At 62.8% G+C, this 19,675-nt stretch overlaps 2 protein-coding genes across 8 annotated transcripts in view; both read left to right on the top strand.

The window, feature by feature from the left end:
• Positions 1-14,951, top strand: part of HSPG2 (heparan sulfate proteoglycan 2) — a 38,771-nt gene extending 23,820 nt beyond the window's left edge. The window contains exons 50-93 of the mRNA XM_074925135.1: positions 26-164; positions 243-397; positions 687-816; positions 962-1,143; positions 1,366-1,489; positions 1,679-1,860; positions 2,115-2,253; positions 2,335-2,486; positions 2,583-2,721; positions 2,802-2,953; positions 3,039-3,177; positions 3,262-3,413; positions 3,498-3,642; positions 3,717-3,868; positions 3,929-4,091; positions 4,183-4,326; positions 4,401-4,535; positions 4,817-4,998; positions 5,079-5,271; positions 5,362-5,541; positions 6,365-6,653; positions 6,734-6,907; positions 6,990-7,087; positions 7,758-8,024; positions 8,101-8,213; positions 8,290-8,437; positions 8,524-8,640; positions 8,908-8,992; positions 9,080-9,224; positions 9,305-9,404; positions 9,484-9,593; positions 9,667-9,775; positions 9,851-9,949; positions 10,438-10,659; positions 11,292-11,524; positions 11,620-11,797; positions 12,700-12,822; positions 12,915-12,968; positions 13,081-13,156; positions 13,269-13,347; positions 13,456-13,526; positions 13,612-13,695; positions 13,763-13,866; positions 14,495-14,951. Of these exons, the coding sequence (XP_074781236.1) occupies positions 26-164; positions 243-397; positions 687-816; positions 962-1,143; positions 1,366-1,489; positions 1,679-1,860; positions 2,115-2,253; positions 2,335-2,486; positions 2,583-2,721; positions 2,802-2,953; positions 3,039-3,177; positions 3,262-3,413; positions 3,498-3,642; positions 3,717-3,868; positions 3,929-4,091; positions 4,183-4,326; positions 4,401-4,535; positions 4,817-4,998; positions 5,079-5,271; positions 5,362-5,541; positions 6,365-6,653; positions 6,734-6,907; positions 6,990-7,087; positions 7,758-8,024; positions 8,101-8,213; positions 8,290-8,437; positions 8,524-8,640; positions 8,908-8,992; positions 9,080-9,224; positions 9,305-9,404; positions 9,484-9,593; positions 9,667-9,775; positions 9,851-9,949; positions 10,438-10,659; positions 11,292-11,524; positions 11,620-11,797; positions 12,700-12,822; positions 12,915-12,968; positions 13,081-13,156; positions 13,269-13,347; positions 13,456-13,526; positions 13,612-13,695; positions 13,763-13,866; positions 14,495-14,658 (6,321 nt within the window). The 3' untranslated portion in view covers positions 14,659-14,951. The remainder of the gene's footprint in view (positions 1-25; positions 165-242; positions 398-686; positions 817-961; positions 1,144-1,365; positions 1,490-1,678; positions 1,861-2,114; positions 2,254-2,334; positions 2,487-2,582; positions 2,722-2,801; positions 2,954-3,038; positions 3,178-3,261; positions 3,414-3,497; positions 3,643-3,716; positions 3,869-3,928; positions 4,092-4,182; positions 4,327-4,400; positions 4,536-4,816; positions 4,999-5,078; positions 5,272-5,361; positions 5,542-6,364; positions 6,654-6,733; positions 6,908-6,989; positions 7,088-7,757; positions 8,025-8,100; positions 8,214-8,289; positions 8,438-8,523; positions 8,641-8,907; positions 8,993-9,079; positions 9,225-9,304; positions 9,405-9,483; positions 9,594-9,666; positions 9,776-9,850; positions 9,950-10,437; positions 10,660-11,291; positions 11,525-11,619; positions 11,798-12,699; positions 12,823-12,914; positions 12,969-13,080; positions 13,157-13,268; positions 13,348-13,455; positions 13,527-13,611; positions 13,696-13,762; positions 13,867-14,494) is intronic.
• A 445-nt stretch (positions 14,952-15,396) lies between these two features.
• USP48 (ubiquitin specific peptidase 48) overlaps positions 15,397-19,675 on the top strand; it is a 30,452-nt gene continuing 26,173 nt past the window's right edge. For 6 of the 7 annotated variants that reach the window (XR_012635003.1, XR_012635004.1, XM_074924699.1 and 3 more), the window contains exons 1-5: positions 15,397-15,618; positions 16,366-16,486; positions 16,727-16,883; positions 17,756-17,883; positions 19,042-19,166. Coding sequence is in view for 5 of the 7 variants with exons in the window: in XM_074924699.1 (XP_074780800.1) it covers positions 15,485-15,618; positions 16,366-16,486; positions 16,727-16,883; positions 17,756-17,883; positions 19,042-19,166 (665 nt within the window). In the remaining 2 variants the exon portion in view is untranslated. The remainder of the gene's footprint in view (positions 15,619-16,365; positions 16,487-16,726; positions 16,884-17,755; positions 17,884-19,041; positions 19,167-19,675) is intronic. The other variant, XM_074924696.1, reaches the window with a different exon arrangement.

Genomic DNA, 19,675 nt, shown 5'->3' with positions numbered 1-19,675 from the left:
ACACTGTGCATGTCCCCAACCCCAGGTTTCAGGGTCCCGGCTCCGTGTCCCCCATGTCACGGCAGCTGATTCAGGGGAGTACGTGTGTCGGGTGAGCTTGGGGACCACTGTCCGGGAGGCATCTGTCATTGTCACCGTCGTGGCCGGATCTGGTTCATCCTACGGTGAGACTGGGCTCAGTGGCACTGGGGGGGACATGCTGGTCACAGACAGGTTGTCACAGCTCTGTCTTCCCCCCCCAGGGCCACCAGCTTCAGGTGTCCCCGTCCGGATTGAAGCGTCCTCATCCACAGTGGCCGAGGGACAAAGTCTGGACCTCAACTGCGTGGTGGCTGGGCAGGGACAGGCCACTGTCACCTGGTACAAGCGTGGGGGGGCCCTCCCGGCCAAGCACCAGGTAGGGGACAACGGAGGGTCATGTGCCCAAGGCGGGTGGTTGGGGTTGATTCACAGACCCATGTAAGCTTGGGTGGCCTCATGTCAACCCAGGTGGCCCTGTGCAAGCCCAGGTGGCCTATGCAAGCCCAGCTGGCACTTTTGCAAGCCCAAGTGGCTCTATGTAAGCCCAGATGGCACTTGTGCGAGCCTGAGCAAGCCCAGTGTCCCCCGTACAAGCCCAAATGGCCCCATGCAAGCCGCAGCAGCCCCATGGAAGCCCAAATGGCCCCCGTGTCCCCTCCCTGCAGGTGTCTGGCTCCCGGCTGCGGCTGCTGCAGGTGACAGCAGCCGACTCGGGCGAGTACGTGTGCCGGGTGACCAGCGGGGCCACCACTAAGGAAACTGCTGTCATGGTGACAATCCAGCCCAGCAGCGCCAGCGCCTACCGTGAGTGGGGACGGGGGGGTGACAGTGCCACAGCAGGGGGTCCCCATGTGCCACGGCACTGAGACAGCTCTCCCATGCCCGTGCTGGCAGCGCTCTGCTGTGGTCACTGGTGTCACCCTCTTGTCTCGGTCCCCAGCGCCGGGCAGCGCGACTCCCCTGCGCATCGAGTCGCCATCCTCTGCTGTGGCCGAGGGCCAGACCCTGGACCTCAACTGCGTCATTGCCAGCCCCACACAGGCCACCGTCACCTGGTACAAGCGTGGCGGGTCCCTCCCGGCCAAGCACCAGGTAGGGGACATGGAGGGGGATGTCCCCAAGGTGGGTGGTTGGGATTGACCCACAGCCCTGTGCAAGCCTGAGTAGCCCGTGTAAGGCCAGGTGGCCCCATGCAAGGTTAGGTGGCCACATGTAAGTTCAAGTGGCCCCGTGCAAGGTCAGGTGGCCTGTGCAAGCCCAGGTGGCCCATACAAGCTCAAATGGCCCTGCGCAAGCCCCAGCAGCCTCATGGAAGCCCAAATGCCCCGTGTCCCCTCCCTGCAGGTGTCCGGCTCCCGGCTGCGGCTGCTGCAGGTGACAGCGGCTGACTCGGGCGAGTATGTGTGCCGGGTGACCAGTGGGGCCACCACCAAGGAAACCTCCATCGTGGTGACAATCCAGCCCAGCAGTGCCAGCGCCTACCGTGAGTGGGGATGGGGGTGATGGGGGAGGTTACCCATGGGTGTGTGGCACTGCCCTGCAGTGTCCCCACGTCTGGGATGAATCGTTCCCTGGGGAAGCCACCCATGGGTGTGCCCATTGCGGCTTCCTGAGCTCCTGGTGTCCCTTGGAGGGTCACATGTGGTGATGGCCACAGTCTCTAACCCATCTTGGTCCCCAGCCCCGGGCAGCACGACCCCCCTGCGCATCGAGTCCTCGTCCTTGTCATCCCCCGTGGCCGAGGGCCAGACCCTGGATCTCAACTGTGTCATCGCCAGCCCTGCACAGGCCACTGTCACCTGGTACAAGCGTGGCGGGTCGCTCCCGGCGAAGCACCAGGTAGGGGACATGGAGGGGGATGTCCCCAAGGGGGGTGATTGGAGTTAACCCATGGCTCTGTGCAAGCCCAAGTAGCCCAGGTGGCCCCATGGAAGCCCAGGTGGCCTGTGCAAGCCCAAGTGGCTCCATGCAAGCCCAGGTGGCCCTGTGCAAGCTTGAGTGGCCTTGTGCAATCGCAAATGGCCCTGTGCAACCGCTGATGGCTCTGTGCAAGCTCAGGTGGCCCCTGTGACCCCCATGTCCCCTCCCTGCAGGTGTCTGGCTCCCGGCTGCGGCTGCTGCAGGTGACAGCGGCTGACTCAGGCGAGTACGTGTGCCGGGTGACCAGCGGGGCCACCACCAAGGAAATCTCCATCATGGTAACGATCCAGCCCAACAGTGCCAGCGCCTACCGTGAGTGGGGACCAGGAAGTGACAGGGGACTGGGGGACCATGCCATGGTCCTTGGGGTGACCCTCCCATCTCTGTCCCCAGCCATTGGTGTCACCCCCCCGGTGCGCATCGAGTCTTCGTCCTCCTCCGTGGCCGAGGGCCAGACCCTGGACCTCAACTGCATCGTGGCCAGGCAGGGTCAGGCCACCGTCACCTGGTACAAGCGTGGCGGGTCCCTCCCAGCCAAGCACCAGGTAGGGGACACCAGATAAGCATTTTGGGGTGGAAAAGGGATTTTTTGGGGGGGTGAGGGCTTTGTGTTCTCTTTCTCACATGTGTCACTTCACCAGGTATCAGGCACCCGCCTGCGCATCCCCCAGGTGACGGCGGCTGATTCAGGGGAGTACGTGTGCCGGGTGACATCAGGCGGTGTCACACATGAGACGTCCCTCATTGTCACCATCCAGACCGGCGCTGGCTCCTCTTACGGTACTGGGATGGGTGGGAGGTGACATGGGGACACGATGGGGCCATGGTGCCTGCCCTACTGACCCCATTGCCACTCCCAGCCGTTGGTGTCACGCCACCAGTGAGAATTGAGACCTCATCTGCCACCGTCACCGAAGGACAGACCCTGGACCTCAACTGCATGGTGGCAGGACAGGGTCACCCCCACGTCACCTGGTACCGGCGTGGGGGGGCTCTGCCCCCCAACAGCCAGGTGGGACGCTGGGGAGGTGGCATCACCCTGCAGGGCACAGCTCCATGTCAGACACTGATGTGTCCCCAACTTGTCACCTCCGCAGGTGTCAGGGACCCGCCTGCGCCTTGTCCAGGTGTCGGTGGCTGATTCGGGGGAGTACGTGTGCCGGGTGACCCTGGGAACCGTCACACAGGAGGCATCTGTCATTGTCACTGTGCCCGGTGGAGCTGGCACCTATTACCGTGAGTGCAAGCAAGAGGGCAGCGCTTGGGGACAGATGGGTGCCACCGTCGTGACAAATGTCCCTTTTCCCTGTCCTCCCCCAGCCTCTGGTGTCTCCCAGCCCCTCCGCATCGAGTCCTTGTCCTCGGCCATCGCTGAGGGACAGATCCTGGACCTCAACTGCGTAGTGGCGGGATCCGGCCCCTCCACCGTGACGTGGTACAAGCGCGGTGGCTCCCTGCCCGCTGGCCACCAGGTAGGGTGCAGAGTGGGGTCACCCTAAATTTGTCCCATCCCCTGCTCTCTGGTGCTGACTTATCCCCAAATTGTCCCCTCCAAGGTGTCGGGCACCCGCCTGCGCATCCCCCAGGTGACAGCAGCTGATTCAGGGGAGTACGTGTGCCGGGTGACATCGGGTGGCGTCACGCAGGAGACATCCCTTGTCGTCACCATCGATGATGGAGCCAACCCATCCCACCGTGAGTGTCACCCTTTGGGGAGTGGGTCCTGGTAGGTGACAGGGACCCGTGGGGACGTTTACCCTTCACTGCCCACGCAGCCACCGGCGTCACGCCGCCCATCCGCATCGAGTCCTCGGCGTCCTCTGTCACCGAGGGACAGACCCTGGACCTGGACTGCGTGGTGGCCAGCCAGGGACAGGCCACCATCACCTGGTACAAGCGTGGTGGGTCCCTCCCAGCCAAGCACCAGGTAGGTGGGGACACCAGCAGGGTGAGGGATGGTGGCCATGGGTGGTTTGGTTGATGCCACCATGCCCTGCCATCGTGTCCCCAGGTTTCAGGGTCCCGCCTGCGGCTGTCACAGCTCTCGGTGGCTGATTCAGGGGAGTATGTGTGCCGGGCAGACACGGGCAGTGTCTCCCGTGAGGCCACCATCGCTGTCACCGTCAGCTCCCGTGACAGCTCCAGCTACCGTGAGTGTGGCCACAGGGTGATAGGGGACGCCGGGGAGGGAGATGGGGGACATGGGTGACTGGTGGCTTCTCTGGCCCTTTGTCCCTGCAGGTCTGCAGAGCCCCATTATCTCCATTGACCCTCACAGCATGGCGGTGGCACCGGGCGAGGATGCCACCTTCAAGTGCCGTGTCCATGACGGTGCCCGGCCCATCAATGTCACTTGGCGGATGGGACCTGGCCAACATCTCCAAGGTATGGTGGTCCCCAGGGTGGCCCCAGCGCGGTCCCCAGGGTGGCCCTGGTATCGACGGCTCCTTCTTGCCCAGACAACGTGAAGATCAGCGCCAACGGTTCGGTCATATCCATCACCGGTGCCCACGTGGGCAACCAGGGTGCCTACCACTGTGTGGCCTCCAACCGCTTTGGTGTCGCCAGCAGCGTCGTCAACCTCCTGGTGCAAGGTGCGAGGTGGCCAGAGTGGCTCTGTCCCTGTCCCCATGCGCTTCAGATGCCTCTGGCATGGTGGTGTCCCCGTCACTATCTCTATGTTGGTGTCTCCCCTGTGCTCCAGATGCCCCTGGGGTGGTAGTGTCCTTGTCCCTGTCCCCATGCTGGTGTCCTCTGTGTGTTCCAGATGCCCCCGGGGTGCTGGTGTCCCTATCCCCGTGTCCTCTCCATGCTTCAGGTGCTCCTGGAGTGGTGGTGTCCCTATCCCCACGCTGATGTCCTCCCCCTTCTCCAGGTGCCCCCACGGTGTCGGTGATGCCACCAGGCCCTGTGACAGTGAAGGAAGGCAAATCCCTCAGCCTGGAGTGCCTTGGCCGGGGCGAACCGCGGCCGCTGGTGCGCTGGAGCCGGTTGGGCTCCCGGCAGAAGGTGGAGCACCAAACGCTGCTGCACATGGACAGCCAGGCCATCCTGCAGGTCAGCAGGGCACCCTGGGGTGCTGTGGGGCGCAGGTGGGTGCCCAGGGCTCACCACCCACCCTGGCCCCGCTCCACCAGCTCTCACCAGCCAAGCCGGAGCACGCCGGGACCTATGTCTGCACGGCACACAGCGCCTTGGGTTCGGCGCAAGCCCGGGTGGACGTCAACGTGGAGACGGCCCAGCGGCACCCCGGTGCCCCTGAGGTCACCGCACCACCCACCGTCACCGTGGTGGCCGGGGACACCGCCACACTGCACTGCATGGCCAGAGGTACGGGGAGGATGGAGGACGGTGGCAGGGGAGGGTTCTACAGCCGTGGCACCCTGATGCCACGGTGATGGGCACCTGTGTTGTCCGTAGGAGAGCCGGCACCCCGGATCGAGTGGTCGAAGCTGCGGGCACCCCTGCCCTGGCAGCACCAGGTGGTGAACGGCACCTTGGTCATCCCCCGCGCTGCGCAGCAGGACTCGGGCCAGTACATCTGCAATGCCAGCAGCCCTGCCGGCTTCGCTGAGGTCTTCGTCACCCTCGACGTGGAGTGTAAGGGGGTGGGGGGGGGTTGGGGTGCCCCTGGGTCCCTCCTGCCATCTCCGCTGTTGCCATCACCCATCCTTGGCTCCTCTCTGTCCTTCCTCTGCACGTGGCAATCTCCATCGCCGTTCCCGCTCTCCCATCCAGCGCTTCCTCGTGGACCCATCCTTGCTCCATCCCAGCACTCATCCTCATCTCCATCTCCTCTCGAGCTCTGTCATCCAGCCCTTCCCATGGGTGTGTCCATCCACTTGTCCCGTCCCCATGCACATCCATCTCTACTGCTCTCTCCTCCATCCATCCCCTGTTCATGGATCCATCCATCACTCACCCATCCCAGCTCACACCCATCTCTCCGTCTCCTCTCACACCCCTCCATCAACCTCTTCCTTGTGGACCCACCCATCTCTTGTCCATCCCAGCTCACACCCATCTCTCAAACTTCTCCATCCACCCTTTCCTTGTGGATTCATCCATCGCTCATCATACCAGCTCACATCCACCTCTCCATCTCCTCACACCCCTCCATCCATCCCTTCCTGGTGGATTCATCCATCTCATCCATCCCTGCACACACCCATCTCTCCATCTTCTCCCAAGCTCCTCCATCCATTCCTTTCTGGTGGATCCATCCATCACTCCTCCAGCCCAACTCAAATCCATCTCTCCATCTCTTAACTCCTCCACCCATCCCTTACCTCGTGGATCCATCCATCTCTGGTCCATCCATCTCCACCCCACCCTCCCACCGATGATCTCCTTGCCCTGTTGACCCATTCATTGCCCCATCCCGGCCGTGGCCGAGTGCTGACGGTACTGGCTGTCCCCGCAGCGCCGCCATACGCCACCAGCCTGCCGGAGGAGACGGCGGTGCGCGCCGGCGACGCGCTGCAGGTGCAGTGCTTGGCCCACGGCACCCCGCCGCTGCTCTACGCTTGGAACAAGGTCAACGGCAGCCTCTCAGCACGCGTCATCCACCGCGCCGGCCTCCTCCGCATCAGCCCGGCGCTGCCCGCTGACGCCGGCACCTACCGCTGCCTCGTCACCAACCGTGTCGGCACCGCCGAGACCTTTGCCCACGTGGCTGTCCACGGTGAGCCCCGCCCTGCCACGGGGCTGCCACACGCCGGGGATGCCTGTGCCAGCGGGGGTACCATCAGGGTTTTGCATCCTGCCCAGGTGATGCCGGTGATGGTGGGGATGCCAGCAGTGGTCCCTTGACAGTGCGGGTGACACCGGGGACCCTCATCAAGGGGGTGGGCGGCACCGCTGAATTCGCCTGCACCGTCTCCGGAGACCCCCGGGCACGTCTGGAGTGGCTGAAGGACGGTGGGGAGCTGCCCCCCACCCACACTGTGCGGGATGGGGTGCTGCGGTAAGGAGAGGGGGACAGGGCGGTGGGATCCCCCCTGCCTGCGCCCCCCGTGGTGTCCCACACCCCGGCTGTGTCCCCGCAGGATGCCGGAGCTGGCGTGGGGGGCGCAGGGGGTGTACGTGTGCCGGGCCAGCGCCCCGGGCGGGCAGGCGGAGGACAGGGCCACCCTCACCGTCCAGGGTAGGAGTGACACCCGTACACCACGGGACGCAGGCACCCCCTCACCTGCACCCCAGGAACACTGGCACCCTGGGAGCCCCCATCTCCCCAAACCCAGGGGTGCCTGTGACCCATCCCCTCATGTCCGTGGGCACCTCGGGACCCCCCATCTCCCTGCACCCATGGGCACCCTGGTACTCCCCATTTCTCCCCACATCTCAGAGGGCACCTCGGTACCCCCTGTCTCTCCCAACACTCGTGGGCACTCCAGTACCCCAAATCTCTCCCCATGCCCACAGGGACCCCAGTACCCCCAGATGCTACCCATGCCAATGGACACGCCAGTATCTCCCATTTCTCCCTATGCCCATGGGAACCCAAACACCCCCAGTCTCTCCAAATGCCTGTGGGCACCCCAGTACCCTCAATCTCTGCCCACACCCATCAGCACCCTGGTGCACCCCATATCTCCACATGCCTGTGAGTACCCCAATACCCCCAGTCTCTCCCCATGCCCATGGGCACCCCAACACCCCCAGTCTCTCTCCATACCTACAGCCACCCCAGTGGTCTCCCCATGCCCATGAGCACCTCATTTCTTCCCACCTCTCACTCCTCTGATTGGCACCCCAGACTGCAATGTCTCCTCCATGCCAGGAGGGCACCCCAAAACCCCCCTGTCCCCCCTAAGCTCTCCCCAGGGCCCTGATCAACATCCGGACGGCGGTGCAGACGGTGCTGGCAGGGACAGCAGTGGAGCTGGAGTGCCTGGGTTTGGGTGAACCCCGTCCCCACGTCACCTGGAGCAAAGTGGGGGGCCGTATCCGCCCCGGGGTGCTGGTCCGTGCCGGCACCCTCACCATCGAACGGGTAGAACGGGCGGACGCCGGGCAGTACCGCTGCACCGCCACCAACGCTGTGGGCACCGTCCAGTCCCATGTCATCCTCCACGTTCAAGGTGAGGGTGGGGACACAGAGCTGGGGACGTACAGGTGGTGGCACTGCAGGGTGGTGACACCTTCGTGTGTCCCCAGCCGCCCCCCAAATCGCCGGGCAGCCAGAGGTGAAGGAGGTCTCAGTGGGTTCAGCAGCTGTTTTGCCATGCTTGGCATCCGGCTTCCCGGTGCCGGAGATCACCTGGAGCAAGGTGAGATGGAGGGATGCAGGGATGGGGGTGCAGGGGATTGGGGGACACCCTATGGGTGCTGATTGCTCTGCTGCAGCTGGAGGGAGAGCTGCCGGCGGGTGCCAGGGTGGAGGGGAACATCCTGACGCTGCCGGCCGTGCACCACGAGGACGCTGGTGTCTACGCCTGTGCTGCCGCCAACCGCCGCGGCCAGGAGACAGCTTACTACATCCTCAAGGTCCGAGGTGAGGACAGACAGATGGACAGATGGACGGGGAGGGTCGTGGGGGGCAATGTACCCCCACCCCTCCTGACCCACCCTTCCCCACAGACCGCCTGGTCCCCTATTTCGGGCAGACACCCCACTCCTTCCTCCCCCTGCCCACCATCAAGGATGCCTACAAGAGGTTCGAGATCCTCATCACCTTCCGACCTGACGCTGCTGACGGTGAGCGCCAACAGGACCCCCGTGTCCCCTCATGTGTCCCCCCCTATGTCCCCTCCGTCATTTCCTCCTCCCTTTGCTCGCCCTCCCTCCCTCCCTCCACCCTCCCCTCTCCCTCCTTTAACTCTCCTTGATTCAACTAAGCTCTCCCCCAACTTGTGGAGGGGTTTCTCCTCCATCCTGGGGGTATTTTGGGGTCCCCATGGATGTACCCCCCCCCTCCCTGCCCGGGGTGGGCACCATCCTGCCTGACCCGCTGCCACTCCACAGGACTTCTCCTTTACAACGGGCAGCGGAAAACCAGCGGCGCCGACTTCATCTCCTTTGGTTTGGTGGGCGGCCGCCCCGAATTTAGGTGAGAGCCATGAGTGGGTGCTAAAGAGGGTGGGGCAGGTGGGTGCCAGCACCTACCCACACCTATTGTACCCCCCAAAAAAATAAGGTTTGACGCTGGTTCGGGCATGGCCACCATCCGGCACCCGACGCCGCTGCGGTTGGGCGAGTACCACACCGTCCGCCTCCTCCGCAACCTCACCCGGGGCTCGCTGGCGCTGGATGGGCACCCCCCCGTTAACGGGACCTCCCAGGTACTTTTTAGGAGAGGGTTGATGTGTATTGGGTGGGGGTCAGGGTGCTGGAAGTGGTGCCCACCCACTTGTGCCTGCAGGGGAAGTTTCAAGGGCTGGATCTGAACGAGGAGCTGTACCTGGGGGGGTACCCCGATTTTGGTGCCGTGACTAAGACAGGACTCAGTCGTGGTTTTATGGGTGAGTGATGCGTTTTGGGGGGGCACCGGTGGGGGGATGAGCATCATGTCACCCCCCCAACATTTCCATCCCTCCACAGGCTGCGTGCGCCAGCTCCGCATCCAAGGGGAGGAGGTGGCCTTTGGGGACATGGACCTGCAGGCGCACGGTGTCACCAGTTGTCCCACGTGCCAGGACCGGCCGTGCCAGGTGAGGATGGGGTGAGGTGTGATGCCCACCCATCCCCACCCATAGCTGACACCCATGTCACCCCCCCCCCCAGAATGGTGGCGTGTGCCAGGACGCCGAGAGTGGCACCTACATCTGCCGCTGTCCCCACGGCTTCACCGGCAGCAACTGCGAGTACTCGCAGGCTTTGCATTGTCACCCAGGTGGGTGCCCGTCCCTTGGGGATGTCACTCTGATGTTCCTCCCTGGATGGGTGCTCATCACTTGTCACCCTACAGAGGCATGCGGGCCTGATGCCACCTGTGTCAACCGGCCGGACGGGCAGGGCTATACCTGCCGCTGCCACCTGGGCAAGGCCGGGGAGCGGTGCACGGAGGGTGAGCGATGGGGACAGCGGGGTCGGGGGACATGGGCATGGGGTGGGGACCATCCCGGGGAGATGGGTGCAGGACTGGGACCATCCTGGGGAGATGGGGACATGGCTGGGGACCACCCTGGGGACATGAGCATGGGGCTGGGGACCACCCTGGGGAGATGGGGACATGGCTGAGACCATCTTGGGGATGTGGGGACATGGCTGGGGACATAGGCATGGGTCTGGGGACCACCATGGGGAGATGGACACAGGGCTGGGACCACCCTGGGGACATGGGGACATGGCTGGGGTCCACCTTGGGGACACAGGCATGGGCTTGGCACCACCCTGGGGAGATGGGCAGGAACTGGGACCACCCTGGGGAGATGGGGACATGGCTGGGGACACCCTGGGGACACAGACGTGGGTCTGGGGACCACCCTGGGGAGATGGGCCCCGTGGGCTGGAGGAGTCGTCCCCCCGGCGCGCGCTGACGCGGGGGTGCCGCAGGCGAGGCGGTGAGCGTGCCGTCCTTCGGCGAGGCGGGCGCCTTCGTCTCCTACCCGCCCCTCACCAACGTCCACCACGAGCTGCGGGTGGAGGCCGAGTTCCTGCCGCTGGCCCCCGACGGGCTCCTGCTCTTCAGCGCCGGCAAAGCCGCCCCCGTCGAGGACTTTGTCGCCTTGGTCATGGCCGGTGGCCACCTCGAGTTCCGCTACGAGCTGGGCTCAGGTGGGCTGGCACGGTGACACTGGGGCAGGGCTGGTGGCACTGGGAACCCCAGGTAGAGGTGGGGTGGCATCGGTGGGGTCTGCTGGCAGTGTAGGGGTCCCTGAGCTGCAGCAGGAGCCACTGGGGTCCCCAAGTGTGACAGAGGTCCCTTGGTGTCATTGGGGTCCCCAGGCATCACCCGAGTCCTTTGGCACTGCTGGGGTCCCCAAGTGTCACCGGGGTCCCCTGGTGTCACCAGGGGTCCCTTGGCATCATGGGAGGTCCCCAGGTGCTGCCAGGGTCCCTGGGCATCAGTGGGGTCCCCCTTGGCATCCCTGGTGTCCCTTAGTGTCACTTGGGTCCCCCTGGCTCATCACTAGGGTCTCTCAGTGATGCTGTCATCTCCAGGCAGTGCTAGGGTCCCTGGGCATCACCAGGGTCCCCAAATGTCACCAGGGTGTCCTGTCATCACTGGTGTCCCCTGGCACTGCCATTGTCCCCAAACATCACTGTCACACCACGCCTGTCCCCTGGCATCACTCTGGTCCCCAGATACTACCAGCGTCTGTGGACATCAGTGGGGTCCCCTGGTGTCACGGGGGTCCTCTGTCACCACTGGGCGTCCCCTTGATGCCACCCTCCCGTCCCCACAGGCCCGGCGGTGCTCCGGAGCTCGGAGCCGGTGACACTCGGCCGCTGGCACCGGGTGACAGCCGAGCGGGTGCACAAGGACGGGACGCTGTGGGTGGATGACACCCCCCCGGTGAAGCGCTCCTCGCCCGGCAAGAGCCAAGGCCTCAACCTCCGCTCGCCCCTTTACCTGGGGGGCACCGAACCCCCCCTGCGCCCCCCAACCAACGCTTCCTTCCGCGGCTGCATCGGAGAGGTGAGACCCCCCAAGCCCCCCATCCCGGGCATGGGGGTCCCCTGCGGAGGCGGAGGGCAGAGGTTGAACCCGGCCCCCCCTTTGGTGCCCCCCAGGTGTCCATCAATGGGAAGAAGGTGGATCTGTCCTACAGCTTCCTGCAGAGCCGCGGCGTGGGGCAGTGCGGGCAGAGCTCGCCCTGCCTGCCGGCTCCCTGCCTGCACGGGGGCCGCTGCCTGCCCCTGCCCGCCGGCCCCCCCGCCTACCGCTGCCTCTGCCCCCCCGGCTTCCGCGGTGAGTCCCGGGGGGGCAGCTCACACGCGTGTGCGGTTTGCACGTGGGCGCTGTGCCTGTCAGCGTGTGTACGCGTGTGCAGGGCATCTGCAGAGACCACGCATGTGCGCAGCGTGCGTGTGTGCGGAGCACGTGTGTGCACTGGGAGTGGAAGCGTGTGCGCTGTGAAACACACGTGCTGCGTGTTGTGTGTGCTGGGCATGCACGTGCTCTGCATGTGGATGTGTGCACGTGTGTGTTGTGCATGTGTGTGCCCTCTGCATGCACCTGTGTGGTGTGCACACATGCTGTACATGTATGTGTGCATGTGTGTTGTGCACGCGTGTGCACTGTGTGTCTGTGCAGTGCACACGTGCTGTGCATGCATCATGTGTGTACACTGTGTATGCATGAACATGTGTGTTGTGCGTGCGCACACCCTCTGCGTGCATCCCTGCAGTGCACACATGTGCCATACATGTATATGTGCACGTATGTGCTGTGCATGCGTGTGCACTGTGCATGTACGTGTGCTACAGATGCATGTGTACGTGTGCATGCATGTGCCCTGCGAGTAGGTGCATCTGCTGCATGTGTCCGCTGTGCACGCCTGTGTGCATCGCGTGTGCACGCATGTGTATCTGCCGTGGGTGCGTGTGGTGTGCTGGGGGGCATCTGCCACCCATGTGGTCGTGCCTCTCGCACACGCGTGTGCTCTGCGCCAGGTGCAGTTTGCACGTGGGTGCTTCCGCTGCCACAGGTGTGTTTGCATGTGTGCACGGGTGTGCTCTGGGGGTGCCGTGGGTGCACACGTGCTCACACGCGTGCGCTCGCCTTGCGCATGCGCGCAAGGACAGGCCCTGGGGGCGGTGGGGGTGTCTGACCACCCTCGCGTCACCCGGTGTCCCCCGCCGTGTCCCCAGGGCCGCGCTGCGAGCAGGAGGAGGACCGCTGCCTGCACCGCAACCCCTGCCTGCACGGCGGCACCTGCAAGGGCAATGCCTGCCTCTGCCCGCAGGGCTACGCCGGCCCCTACTGCCAGCACAGTGAGTGCGGGGACACTTGGGGACACTCTGGGGACACGGCGGGGGGGGTGGGGACACAGGCCACCCTGTCCCTAACCCCGCTTCGCCCACAGGCTTGGCGCTGGCAGAGCTGGAGCAGGACTGGCAGGAAGGCAGCGGGGGAGGAGGTAAGTCCCTGTCCCCATTTCCCCCTTTTTTGCACCCAAAAGCCATGTCGCGGGGGTGGCAGCTGCGTGTGCCCCCCCCTCACCCCCCCACCCCCCCTCTTCCCCCCCGCAGACGCCCCCGGACAGTTCAGCGCTGCTTTCCGTGACGGCGCCTACCTGGCCCTGCCCGGTCACCTCTTTCCCCGTGGGTGAGTGACACAGGGGACGGGGCACCCCCACTCGTGCCGTTTCACCCTGCCCAGGGTGCTGCGCCCCCCCTCAGGGTGCTGCACCCACCCAGCTCGGCCCCTCTTCTTGCAGCCCCCCCGAGGCACCCGAAGCCATCGAGCTGGAGCTGCGGACAGGCAGCGCCGACGGGCTGCTGCTGTGGCACGGGGCGGTGAGCGGGGCGGGGGCACCGCCAGGGAGGGGACCGGGGTGCTGAGCGCCCCTTAGGGTGGGGGTCAGGGTGCCCCCCACGTCGCTCATCACCCCGCTGTGCCCGCAGGAGCCCAGTGAGGGTGGCAAAGCCAAAGATTTCATCGGCCTTGGCTTGAAGGATGGGCACCTGGTGTTCAGGTGAGCGGGGGGAGCTGGTGTCACCCAAGGGTGCCCTGTGCCACCCGAGGGTGCTCCCTGAGCTGAGCCCACGTCACCCCTGCAGCTACCAGCTGGGCAGCGGCGAGGCCACCATCGTTTCCGAAGACCCCATCAACGATGGGGAGTGGCACCGGGTGGTGGTGACGAGGTGGGTGGGGGTCAGGGTGGGGGTCGGGGTGGGGGTCAGGGTGCGGGTGCTGATGGGTGCCATGCAGAGAGGGACGGCGCGGGTGGCTGCAAGTGGACGGGGAGGAGCCAGTGAGTGGAGAGTCACCAGGAGCCAACATCATGGCCAACACCCAGGGCAGCGTCTACGTGGGTACGGTGGCACCCAGGGGACATGGGGGGACACGGGGTGGGACGTGGGCTGGGACATGGGATGGAAACTCAGTGGAACAGGGGCTGGGACAAGGGTGGGACAGATGGTGGGACACAGGAGGGGACATGGGATGGGACACAGGACATGGGACACAGGATGGCCATGGGGTGGGTCATGGGAGGGGTTACATGATGGCACTTGGGATGGGACCCAGGAGGGGACATGGGGTGGGACATGGAATGGACACTAGATGGGGTGGGGACATGGGAAGGGGACACATGGTGGAATGTGGGAGAGGATGTTGGGTGGACATGGGGAGGGCACGGGGTGGGACATGGGTAGGGGACACATGATGGGACAGGGCACAGGATGGCCACGGGATGGGCCATGGGGTGGGCACTGGATGGGACACAGGATGGACATGAGATGGGACAGATGGTGGGACACGGGATGGGACATGTGGGACACGGGACGGGACACGGCATGGACATGAGCTGGGACCACGGAGCAGACGCGGCGTGTGAACACTGATTGGATGTGGGATGGGATGTGGGAAGGAGACCCAGGACAGGCCACCGGGCGAGCCCGGGCGGTTCCCCACCCCCACGTCCCCCGTGTCCCCGCGCAGGCGGTGCCCCGGACCCCCGCAGCCTGACGGCCGGCAAGTTCACCTCCGGCATCACCGGGTGCCTGCGGGGGCTGGCGCTGGCGTCCGCCGGGGCCCCCCGACACCCCATCGACCTGCGGCACGGCGCGGTGGGGGGGTCACCTGCTGCCCCCTGCCCCTCCTAACGCCCCCCCCCAAATGTATTTTGGGGGCAATTTGGTCAATTTTATTCTTTTCCAAAAAAAAAAAAAAGTCAGGAGGAAACGGTGCTTTGCTGCCCCGGGATGACTCCGGGGAGGGGGGGGCCGGGACCCCCAAAAATGTTTACACCCCCCTCCCCACCGTCCCCCCAAAACTGTGCCGGGACGGCCGGGCCGCCTGGGTGCCCCCCCCCAGGGTGGTGGTGGGGTGGGGGCGCGAGGGACAATCGGGGTGCTGGCGGGGCCCCCCCGCGGGGACAGCTATTAAAGGAGAGAGACAACCAGCGCGGCTGCCGTGTCTGGGGGGGCTGCGCCGGGCGGGGGTGTGTGCTGGGGGGGGGCATGGTATGGGGGGGTGCAGGGGGGATTATGGCCTGAGGGGCCAGGGGTAGGGACCGGCTATGGTATCGGGGTGCGGGGGGGTTCTGGCACGGGGGGTACGGTAGGGGGTGCGGGGGTATGGAAGGGCTGCGGTACTGGGCTGCGGTACTGGGCTGCGGTACTGGGGTGCGGTTGCTGGGGTGTGTGCGGGTTCGGGGGTTACGGCAGCACACCGCCCCCAGCCGGGCCCCGCTCCGCTCCCGCCCCGGGCCGTGCGGAGCCGCCCAGGCCCCGCCCCCGGCGCGTCGCGCGTCGCAGCCCGTTGTCGTCAGCGCCTCGCGCCCGTCTGGGCGTCGCACTCGTGACGTCACTGGCCTTGACGGCGGCGGCGGCGGCGGCAGCGGCGGGAGGGGCCGGGTGCGACCGGGCAGGGGCCGTGGGCCGGGGCAGGCCCGGGCCGGAGGAGGCGGCGGCGGTGGCGGCGGCGGCGATGGCGCCGCGGCTGCAGCTGGAGAAGGCGGCGTGGCGCTGGACCGAGACGGTGCCGCCCGAGGCGGTGGCGCAGGAGCACATCGAAGCGGCCTACCGCGTCCGGCTGGAGCCCTGCCAGCGCGGCGCCTGCCGGTACCGCCGGCCCTTCCCTCCCCTTCCCTCCCCCCGGGCCCTCTCTCCTCGCGGGGCGTCCCGCTGCCTCCCTCCCGCCCCATATCTACTCCCTCAGGACTGTAGGGGACTCCTAACCTCTCCTCCACCTCCCTATTTAGGGTCTGGGGGCTCCCCCGCTCCCTTCTCTGGGGTCCTCGCCCCCCGGGGCTGGGGGGACCCCACGTTCCTCCTCCCTCCCGTGAGGTTGGGGAAGCACGCTGCGCTTTATGGGTCCCTCAGGGTCGGTGGGGACCCCTCATATTCGCTTCTTTGGGACCCCCATGCCCCAGGGTTGTGAGGGGCCTCTCTCCCTGCCTGGTTTCCTAGATGTAGGGGACCCCCTTCTCCGTGCCTGTCTCCCCAGATGTCGGGGATCTCCCCGGGGTTGTAGGGGACTCCCCTCTCCCTGTCTGACTCCTCAGATACAGGGGGCCTCCCTGGGGTGGTGTGGGACCCCCCTCTCCCTGCCTGTCTCCCCAGATGTAGGGGACCTCCCTGGGTCCTGTACTCTTACTTGGGATCCCCTTTCCCCTCCCCCCAAGTCCTCCATCTCCTTGTTCACCCATAACCACTGTTTAGGGGGGGACCCATGTCTCACCCTGGTCACTCTGTTTAACATTATGGGGTCCCCCTCGTTGTCCTCATCCCCCATGATTACACCCCTCCAAGGGACAAGAGTGTCCCTTCCGCGGGGGTGACAGTTTGGGGCGGGTGCTGGCTCTACAGGAGGAACTGCCGGGGGAACCCCAACTGCTTGGTGGGCATCGGGGAGCACGTCTGGCTGGGAGAGATAGACGAGAACAGCTTCCACAACATCGATGACCCCAACTACGAGCGCCGTAAGAAGGTATCGCTCCCCTCAGAAGCATCCCCTGCCCTTCCTGGTCCCCAGGGAAAGATGGGGATGAGGCGAGGTGACACCTCGTGTCCCTCCTGTAGCCAGGGAGTTTGGGATGTGGCTGTTTGTACGATGCCGGAGCGGCGTTTTTCCGACAAAACAGCCTTAAAGTGGCCGCCCCAACTGCTGGATTTCTGCTTGCTCCTCCACAGCGACGAGTGACGACTGTTGCTTTCTCTCTTACGCCAGAACGCGTTCGTGGGCTTAACGAACCTCGGCGCCACGTGCTACGTGAACACTTTCTTGCAGATGTGGTTTCTTAACTTGGAGCTCCGGCAAGCTCTCTACTTGTGTCCCAGCACCTGCAGCGAGTACGTGGCCGGAGAGGGCATCCCAAAAGACAAAGGTGGGTGAAAGGTCATCAGCTGCAAATGGCAGTGGTTTTCCTCATTTTCTCCTAAAATTTTTCATGCTGGCATTAGCTTTGGGATAATATTTATTGGGAGAGTTGATGGGTGAAGCTACAGTCGCTCATCCAGTCTCCACACCGTTGTTTTTGAGTCCCTCACCCAGCTTCTGGGTATGAACTAACCTTTATCCAAGTTGTTTCTTAAATCGGGAGTGATCTGATCTGCTTGAAAAATCCGATTTGGGTTTGTTTCTTGTCGGGCTGCTCCCCACACTGGTTCCCACTTTAATGATGGTGGAAGCATGTGGGTTGGGGCTGGTCTGCGCTACTGTGGGGCCACACTCATCCCAGAGGAGGATGAAAATTTAGGTCCCCAGTATGAATGAGGCTCCCAGTTGCCTGCACAGTGGACATTACAGCCTCTGGTGAGGTATGGTATGGTGCTATAGGTGCGCTCTGGGTCAGGGTGGCCCCCTGATTTTTTCTGTTCCAGTTTTTATGGTATTTTTAAATGGCATTTCACCATTTTGGGTAAAAAAGCTGTTGCTACAGGGTAATTGGAGCACAGTGCTTAAACCCTTCACTCCCAGCTTATGCTTGGACTGTGCGATACTTAACGTTGGACTTGGTGACCTTAAGGGTCTCTTCTGACCTAAATGATTCTGTATTTGGCCTGTGCTAAGACTTTGCTGTCATCACTGACATGAACCTCTTCAGAGCTCGTGATAATTTAAAACAGCTTTGAAAAACATACCGTTTCTGATCGTTAAATTTACCCGTACGAAGGAAGAATGAGCAAATTACTTGGAACAATTACCTCTTGCCTGAAATTACTTGCTGTAACCTGTGCAACTTGTTGTTTTTAATAGACTATGAACCTCAGACCATTTGTGAACACCTCCAGTACTTGTTTGCCTTGCTGCAGAACAGCAAGAGGCGATATATCGATCCCTCTGGCTTCGTCAAAGCACTGGGCTTGGACACGGGGCAGCAGCAGGTAGGTTTGAGGCATGCTCCTCAAGTAATTACCTTCTTTAAAGCAGCATGAAACTGCCCTTTTATGTTGTTTTAGCATCTCTGAGCTGGGTTCTGCTGCTTGGTACAAACACAACAGGGAGAGACGGTGGCTGCGGGCCCTTCCTGTCCGTGTGGGAGATCGGGAGGAGCTCAGGGAGCAAAGGGCTGGGGATGGGAGCGGTGTTAGTGCCTGATCGACCCCGGCACTGTGCGGGGTGGGAGCTGAATCTGCCGTGAAGGTCCTTTTGTGGTTGTTTTATAGGCTGCTCCTCCAGGTGGGTGGTTTAGCAGGGGTTGAAAGGCCCTTGCAAGGTGAGAAGACGTTCTGTTGGGTCACCAGGAGCCAGACAAGGTTCAACGTGAACGTGTGGGGCAGAGAAAACATGGTTAGAGATGGGGGAGTGCTGCAGATGGGCTCTGAAGCCAGAGAGGACTTGGGAGAGGGGCACGGCTTGAAAATACACTTTGAGAAGAGGGAGATTATTGGAGGAAGAGCCTGACCACCAGCATGCATTTCCTCGGGAGGATGCAGGAGGGGAAGGAAGCGGTCACTACCGACCAGTGATACTAAAGGACAGCTGGGAGAGGCCAAAGCCTGTTTGTTTTCAGCAGAGCAGAGCAAAGGAGAGCCAGGGTGGGAGAGGAAGGCCCTGAGATGAGTGTGGGGAAGCTCCCAAGCCTTGCAGAAGGGGACAAATCCACAAGGCAGCTTGTCATTTTGGGGGAGGTTTTTATTTTTTTTTCTCGTCTCTAACACAAGCAGGGCCAGCTTGAATTGCGTACTGAGCTTTGAAAAACAAGCGTTAATGGGATAGGAAGCTCTGCAGGAGTGAGGGTTTTTTTATTTCTTCAAGAGCCCTGCGAGGAGCGGGGCAGAAGTCAAACCACCCGGCGCGGCTGGCTGGGAGCCAGGTTAACTCCCGCCGTGGTCTCACGCTGGGGGCCTCGCACTCCTTTTAGGCAAATTCCTCTTTTTCTTTAGTTCTCCTGACTGGTCTTTTTTTCTATTCAGTGCACGCAGGAGCCTCCGTGCAGCCTGTGTGTAGGGCTCCGGGTAATTTGCAGTAAATTAGCGACAAGGTTGTGATTGGGCTTTGTGACGTGGTGTATTGTTAACGGACTTGGCTTTCTCTTCTAGGATGCCCAGGAGTTTTCAAAGCTGTTCATGTCACTGCTGGAAGATACTTTATCCAAACAAAAAAACCCAGATGTTCGAAACATAGTGCAAAAGCAGTTCTGTGGAGAGTATGCCTACGTCACGGTGTAAGTATTTGGTCTTCAGGAAGAACCTTTCTGTAAATATTTACACATTTTAGAAGAATTTAAGGGGGAGGATCCGGAGCAGGCAGGTAAGCTTCTACTGAAACATTTTATAAGAGCTTCTTTAGCTTTTAGGTTTCCTGATTCTGCGCACGTGGTGTTGCAGTTCTCCAGTTGCGTTTAACCCCTTAATGAAAATTTAACAATTAAACCTGCAAGTGAGTTGATGGAACGTAAAGTCCTGTAGCCAAAAAAAAGCATACTCGGGTGTCGTATTTTCATTCCTGTGTTCTCAGAGCTGTGGATTTCACCTCAAAAGTGACATAAAGTGGTGTATGCAAGTTGTAAGCAGGTGCTCCTGTTTTTCGTGGTAAATGCTATTATCCTGTTTACACCTTCTTGCAGAGTTGTTGTGGTGTAGAGGTGTGAACTGCATTAACTGTGACTTTTTTCTCCTGGTTTTATAGCTCAAGGAGCAGTTTACTAGTGGCTGGGGAATTCAGACCCATGAA

The sequence above is a fragment of the Athene noctua genome, chromosome 22 (genome assembly GCF_965140245.1).
Source record: "Athene noctua chromosome 22, bAthNoc1.hap1.1, whole genome shotgun sequence".
NCBI classification, from domain to species: Eukaryota; Metazoa; Chordata; class Aves; order Strigiformes; family Strigidae; genus Athene; species Athene noctua.
The sequence above is the reverse complement of the archived record's forward strand: the minus strand, read 5'-3'. Positions and strand labels throughout refer to the sequence as shown.